The sequence below is a fragment of the Micropterus dolomieu genome, linkage group LG13 (genome assembly GCF_021292245.1).
Source record: "Micropterus dolomieu isolate WLL.071019.BEF.003 ecotype Adirondacks linkage group LG13, ASM2129224v1, whole genome shotgun sequence".
NCBI classification, from domain to species: domain Eukaryota; kingdom Metazoa; phylum Chordata; class Actinopteri; order Centrarchiformes; family Centrarchidae; genus Micropterus; species Micropterus dolomieu.
The window spans coordinates 23,405,330-23,412,892 of NC_060162.1; the positions used below are offsets into that span (position 1 = coordinate 23,405,330).

At 39.2% G+C, this 7,563-nt stretch overlaps 1 protein-coding gene across 1 annotated transcript in view; it reads left to right on the forward strand.

Moving 5' to 3' along the window:
* The first annotated feature begins 1,352 nt into the window (after nt 1-1,352).
* gtf3c5 (general transcription factor IIIC, polypeptide 5) overlaps nt 1,353-7,563 on the forward strand; it is a 13,059-nt gene continuing 6,848 nt past the window's right edge. Inside the window, exons 1-6 of the mRNA XM_046066771.1 lie at nt 1,353-1,730; nt 2,470-2,668; nt 2,897-3,104; nt 3,256-3,439; nt 6,511-6,615; nt 7,103-7,217. Coding sequence (XP_045922727.1) covers nt 1,530-1,730; nt 2,470-2,668; nt 2,897-3,104; nt 3,256-3,439; nt 6,511-6,615; nt 7,103-7,217 — 1,012 coding nt within the window. The 5' untranslated portion in view covers nt 1,353-1,529. The remainder of the gene's footprint in view (nt 1,731-2,469; nt 2,669-2,896; nt 3,105-3,255; nt 3,440-6,510; nt 6,616-7,102; nt 7,218-7,563) is intronic.

The following is a 7,563-nucleotide window of genomic DNA, read 5'->3' on the forward strand; positions in this document are numbered from 1 at the left end:
CACAGGACTGCCGCATACTGGATGTTTTCCCCTTTTCACACCATTCTTTGTAAACCCTAGAAATGGTTGTGCGTGAAAATCCCAGTAACTGAGCAGATTGTGAAATACTCAGACAGGCCCGTCTGGCACCAACAACCATGCCACGCTCAAAATTGCTTAAATCACCTTTCTTTCCCATTCTGACATTCAGTTTGGAGTTCAGGAGATTGTCTTTACCAGGACCACACCCTTAAATGCATTGAAGCAACTGCCATGTGATTGGTTGATTAGATAATTGCATTAATGAGAAATTGAACAGGTGTTCCTAATAATCCTTTAGGTGAGTGTATATTATAATACAACCAAAATGTCAGACTGTTCTTTAAAAAATAATGCGATCAAATAAAATACAATAACAACTCACCAGATGAAAAAAATATATATATCGAGCATATAATGAGCAACAAGCAACAATAATACCAATATTCCAACTCAAATAAAGGCGATTCAAAAGAGTTAAGTTAAATTGGTTAGGCTATAGGTGCACTTTGTTAAAAATCCAGTGTTAAGCCTTGTACTCCCTTGAAGGCATGAGAAAAGAAGACAAACTAGAACCAGAGTAAACACACAGTGTCACTTCAGACAGTAATTGTGCATATAACAGCATCTTAAATAACTTGGTAAACACACAAATGCAACTGTTTCTTCGCTGTCTTTCTTCTCTGAGGGTGTTGACAGTGTGTTGATAGTTTCTAGGAGGGGCAGGACACAAATCCTCTTTACTAAGGTCCCTCTGATAAAAGATGTCTCCTTCTGATAACACAAAGATTTTTGAGTGGCTGTTAAAATACTTAATCCAGAGTAATATATTAATACAAAGACAGATCCTTCACATATACTCTTATTTTCTTGTGTGTTGTTAAACTTTGATGGAGTCAAATTCCATCATTTTCACTGCCAGAGATTTTCCATCATCGACTGCATATTGTTTGGTTTCACACCGCCATCACGTGGCCAAATGAGTTAATCTTGACAGCAATGCCTACATGTTTTGGTATTTTATTACATTTTATTATTTATTATTACATATATATAGGACAGAACACTAATGGAAAAGGGTTCTACCTCACTATCTTGAACTGTCACTACTAAAACTCTGCATTTAGATAAATATCTAATGCTTTTCATGACTTGTTTTTTCTGCTTTTTTCATTTTATAGAGAAGAAGAGAAAATTTCTCCTGTTTAAACGTAGTTAACTTAAATGTTGTTGACAACTTGAATGTGTTTTGTTTACTTTTAACTTTTAATTGAGCGGTAACGTCTCTATGCCTTGTTGATACTGAAAGGAATAAAAGTGAGGAACCTGCCTGTGCCTGCGGAACTATATGTGTATGGTAGCGTTTCTGCCCGGCGTTATTTTGCACTTGTACAGACGCTCATGCTGCTGTGACGGCTGGAATATTTTGAGCGGGTTTAGCTGATTGTACTTAATAGTTTAACCACGGTGTTTTTTATGTCGGGTAAAATAACGCCGTCCAAAGAGCCAATATGGCGGACTCGAAGTTGAAGCTGGATTTTACTCTGAAAGAACTGGCTCTTTCTTCTCAGGGTGAAGATGTCGACGTCCCCGGCAGCTCGTCCACCGTGGAGCTGCAGGACAACAAACTGGTGTGTGTGGAGTATCCTGCGGTGGTCAGCAGTGTGGACAAGATGCTGGACACTCTCGGGGGTGAACAAGTAGTGTCCAAAGTAAGCAGACCTTAACTGGGACAGACTGGTGCAGCTTTCAGGCCGGGGTACTATTAACTACACGTTGGGTCCCTTAAAACTCTTAAATGCCGTTACAGTTCAAAAAAGCCTCACTTAGAGTTCATAATGTGAATCACACATAACATTTGTTCTACGCCTTATCTTGATTTAACATTACTGTTAAAATAGCGACGTCCCATAAACTGTAAGACAAATGAGTGTATATTTTCATTGCTGCTGTTTTGTAATAGGTTTTATAATATGTTAACTTTTAATTAATGTAAATACGCATTTGAAATTATATTGCCTAATAAGTAGCCACAATGCTACATTTCAGGGTTTCAGAAACGTTTGTTACCTAAAAATAGATTTTGTTGTCTTAAGGGCTGTAGTTTTAAGCAGGTATGCAACACCTATACATTTGTAGGGGGATATGGGAATATGCCCCACTAAAGTTCATGGTAAGGGCCTTAAGGTGGGTCCTGCTTTATTACCGGATTTGAGACACTGAGGAGGGATTAAAATGGGCCCTGGAACTGAATGCTTTATAACACAGTACACAGTTTGATAATAATGATAGTTATGTTTAAGTTAGGTTGTATTTTTGTTAAAGTCAATGTCATGTCTTTTGTTAGTAGATAGCTGCCAGCATTTTTGCTCTGGTCACAAATTTATTATTGCCATTGTAGCTAAACTGCACCAATCTGACACCTGTCTGCATTTCATGTTGATCCCATAGACCTTCGGTCACCCCAACAAGCGTCTTGAGCTGCGTTTCCGACCTCAGGACCCTTTCTGTCACTCTCTGTGTGGAAACCGCTTCCCATCAAGCAACCTCCTCCTCAGAGTGCGGCGGCGGGTACGGAAAAATGACCCCAAGGATGCTGAGATCCGCATGGACATACTCGGCGTCATAGGAACAACATACAAATTCCAAGGTAAGATAGTTTATTTTTGAACATTTCAAAACTAGTATTTGGATTTTCTGGATAATCTTTCAGTGCTCTATTTATCTGCCGTTTGTCCACCCACATCGTGATATACTGTGGCTTCAAGTTGACTTATTAACATTTCCTCTATTTTTCCTCTCATTTTTTTTTTACCTCTTTTAGCTCTTCTGTTTACTTTTCACTACTGTCAAACAGTGATCTACTTTCTTTTTGCAGGGCTGGCAGACTTTCAGTGCCTTGCTGTACATTCAGAAGGTGGAAGAGACACTTCTTTGTATGAAAAAATCATCCTCCGCAAATCAGAGAATCAAGAGTTCTTTGAGCAGCCCGTGCCTTACTTTCTTCCCCCGGCCATCTTCTCACGCCTTGACAGTCCTGCGGATTATTTCTACCGGCCTGACATCTATCACAATCAAGTTGTTCGGTCAGTCTTATAACTTATACTATTTCCCTTTGTCAAGGGTAACTATTTGTCTTGTCTAAACAACAATATTGGAAACTATGTTTTATTTCATAGTGATGTTGATGCCGCTTCTCAGAAATATATTTTTAACCCGTTGGCTTTCTGATTATAGTGAGTTGCCCTTCAACAAGAAGAGTTTTATTGGTTTGAATCGCGCTCGTCGGCCCCACAATGCCATATTTGTCAGCTTCACTGATCCCACTGTTCCCGCCGAGTCCCTCGAGGCGGCCAGGCTCAACTGGACACGAGTCTGCCTGAAGGAGTGTGACAAGCAGGCTGAAGAACGTATGAAAAAGGTATGTGTGCTGCTGTAATCATGGTTGCCGGTGACTGAAATACACCCTCTAATTGCCTGGGGGGGGGCATTTCCTGGGTGCCAGGAATCCACACTGGTCATCTAATGGCATCCCAGACAAAATGTTATTCAGGGCTCATTAAATAAAAAAGAACCTATGGCTCTTTATTTGAACAGGGCATGTTTGACAACAGCAAAAGTAAAATAGTACAATAAAGTACAAGTAAAAGGATTCACACTGAAGGAAGCTGTTTACTTTGAAACAGCAATTTTCTCTTTTTCATTATCTTCTGTAATTTTTAGGAGGATCTATTGACAGAAATGCAATATAATATACACTCACCGGCCACTTTATCAGGTACACGTGTTCAATTGCTATTTGGATTATGAATCAAAATACACAATGCCTCTTCTTTAGCTATCAGCTTTTAAATTAAGCTTGAGATTGTTTTAGGCATGTGCTGATTAACAATCAAGACAATAAAATTAATTCTGCTTTCAGAATTAATTCAAAATTCATCTTTTAATGAATGTTTCTGCTGCAGCAAAAGAAAGTTCCTCTGAAATCAAGTCCTGTCATGGACCAAACGGGTACACATACAGTAAGAAATAACTGTGTGTGTGTGCAGCGCTGTGCGAGAGCTGATCTGCTGTTAACAATACATATAATTAATCTAGTGACAGTGTAACTTACACATCGGTACTGCAACACAGCAAGACAAACTGACACTCTAATTTTATACAAAGAAAGGAATAACTTCATGCATTACATTTGCCGAATTTAGAAGAGGGGACCAATAATAAAGTAAATAAATTCGTTGGCAACTAATTTAATAATCAATTTTTGTCAACTACGTTGATTATTTGTTGCGCCCCTATTTTGAACATGGCATGATTGTTGATGTCAGACGGCTGAAACTGCTGATCTACTGGGATTTTCACACACAGCCATCTCTAGGGTTTACAGAGAATGGTCTGAAAAAGAGAAAATAACCACTCGTTACAACCAAGAAATGCAGAAACCATCTCTGAGCGCACAACACGTCAAACCTTCAAGCAGATTGGTTACAGCAGCAGAAGACCACACCGGGTGCCACTCCTGTCAGCTAAGAACAGGAAACGGAGTATTGTTGCTGACCATGTCCATCCCTTTATGACCACAGTGTACCATCTTCTGATGGCTACTTCCAGCAGGATAACGCACCATGTCACAAAGCTCAAATCATCTCAAACTGGTTTCTTGAACATGACGATGAGTTCATTGTACCCCAACGGCCTCCACAGTCAACAGATCTCCATCCATTAGAGTACCTTTGGGATGTGGTTGAAGAATTAAGGCAGCTCTGAAGGCAAAAGGGGGTCCAGCCACGTACTAGTATGTTGTACCTAATAATGTGGCCGGTGAGTGTACATAACTATGTTTTCAGTGGTGTATAAAGACCTGACATTACGGACGGTTATTTATTACCTTAAAATGAGCCATTTCTATCTACATACACCGCAGGGCCTCTTACATGGAAGTTGCCATGTTGTGCTGCCATGTTTCTACAGTAGCCCAAAAGGACAAACAGTTCTACAGAGTGCGTTTTGTCACTACGTTAAATATGTAGTAGTAGTAGTAGTTGTCGTTGTCTGTTTTCTTAGAAATAAGAAGTGAAATTTAGACAAATAGATCACCACACGTATTATTTAGCACAGAGCGTGTCAGCTACTGTAGCTTCTCCTGAGCGCGGTGCCAAATAAATTTGAATAAATAACAGTACAGACAAAGGAGTATATTAATACTCTCTTGTTAAAGTAAAATCTGTCTTGCACAATATGGTATCCAGCTCCTCATACTCATACCAGGCTGCCGGGCAGGACAGGTTTAAAAAAAATAAAAAAAAAAATAATAATAATCTTTATTTCAAAAACAGGAATAACGTGTACATGAGACATAAAGAAGTATACAGAACAGTTTATATCATATAAAGATATTAAAAGGGGAGATGTTGAAAGTTTTCACACCCTTATTGTTGTTTTTTGAAATTAAATTGATATAAGATATCGTAGATGTCTGATAATACTAATCGACACATCTTTGTAATAGCATCCATGTTGATTCCACATTCCGACTACAAAGCACATGAACACACCACACACCAAAGTCGGAAGAAGGACTTCACAACTTGGGACCATCCCTGGATGGATGTGAACCGTTAAATGTAAATGCTCTGTATTTGTATAGCCTGTCTAGTCTTATCGACCACTCAAAGTGCTTTTACACTACATCGCATTCACACACTGAGCCTAAGTGCACACACATTCATACACTGGTGGAACAGCCACCAGCTGGTCTAGTATCATGCCCAAGGATACTTTTACATGCAGCCTGGACCTTCCGATTAATGGGCAACCTGCTCTACCTCCTGAGCCACAGCCGCCCCAACCATCTCCATTGGTTGCAACTCGCAACCCTCACCACTAGATGCCACTAAAACTTACACACTGATCCTTTAAAGGAGCCCTTTTGAGTGTTCTTGTAAATAAAGTTTCTTTTAACTTTTATTGTTCATCACCAAAATGCATTATGTATCTCCTCTTTCAGGTTTTTTTTTTTTTTTTTTTTTAAATGTTAAACCTGTATTGTTTACATCTACGTTTTCTAGCTTGCAGTCTTCTTCCCTGCTTTTGACATAGTCTTGGCAGGAATGTGAAAAGCGACACTCATATGTGCATGAACAAATAAAACAGAAAACCACGTGTACAAAAATTGCTCCATAGTGATACAATTGGTCAAAAAATCCATTTGTACTATGTCATAACTTAAAAAGCTTCTGTGACTGTATTTAAATTCCCTTCTTACACTGTTTAAATGACATTTATTTTGGTTTACATCACGTAATTATATTACTGCTAATGAAAGCTAGCTCTTTTTCCACTATTCAGCAGTGTAGCCAAACTATCATAAACAACAGTTTTCCCTCCAGAAATTGCACTGGTTGAAGTTGGGAAATGATTTATCTGTTGCACAGGTATGACATACCATAATTTTCTTTTTATCTTATCTCAAACCACACTTTTTGTCCGTAGATGTTTGAGAGCCGGCCCATCTGGTCACGTAACGCGGTCAAGGCCAACATCGACATCCACCCCGGCAAACTGAAACTGCTGCTGCCCGTCTTCGCCTATTACATGGTGAGCGGAGGGGGCGGAGTGGACTTGGTAAAGATTGTGGGCGTGCATTTCAAGTGGAAAAACATGTGCCATTCAAATGCATCTTCCATTATGTCATTCAACAGTGAAAGATTGAGCAATAAACCTGGTGAGGTGTTGCTTTGCAGTGGCTGAACATAAATGTCTTGAAATGGGAAATCTGTATCGAAATAGATTCCACGCTCATTTGTGAATATTTGTGAAGCTTGTAACATCATCATTTTTTTAGACTGCTGTTGTGAAGCTCCTTTCTGAAATAATGAACTCCAAAACAACAACCCCACAAGCAACAGCCTGCAAAGAACAAGTGTTCATGTTATTGTGTCCACTCTCTGTCTATATTATTGAGTGATTCATACAGTCTGTGCTCCTATGCAAATCACCAAAGAAATGTTATACAATTAAAAGTGGGAATCAACATTATTTTCTGCCCAAATGTAAGTGAAACATCGGATTTGCTTTTCTTTAGGTCACAGGACCGTGGAGGAGTCTGTGGGTGAGGCTGGGCTACGACCCCCGAAAGAGCACGGACTCCAAGAAATACCAGTTGCTAGACTTCAGGATCCGCTGTAGCACCAAGCACGGTAAGAACTGTTCAGAATTACTATGGGTTTTTCATTCCTGACATCAAAGATTAAGAAGTACTGTGACATTATATAATTCGATCACGTTAAATAATTTTAGGCAAATTTAGCTGAAATTAAATCCTTCTGTCTATGTTGAACAGCCGTTTTCAGTCAAACTTTCTTCAGTAGCCACTTCAACTATATAGTTCACTGTCAGTTTATTTTAATTATTTGAGTCTTAATGAAAAGTTAAGACCTGTCTGCCTGAACCTGACAGTTGATTCCTCTTCCTTCCCACTTTAAGGGTATTCATTATCTGACATGCCAGTAAAAGCCAAGCGGAGTTCCCTTAACTACAGTCTGT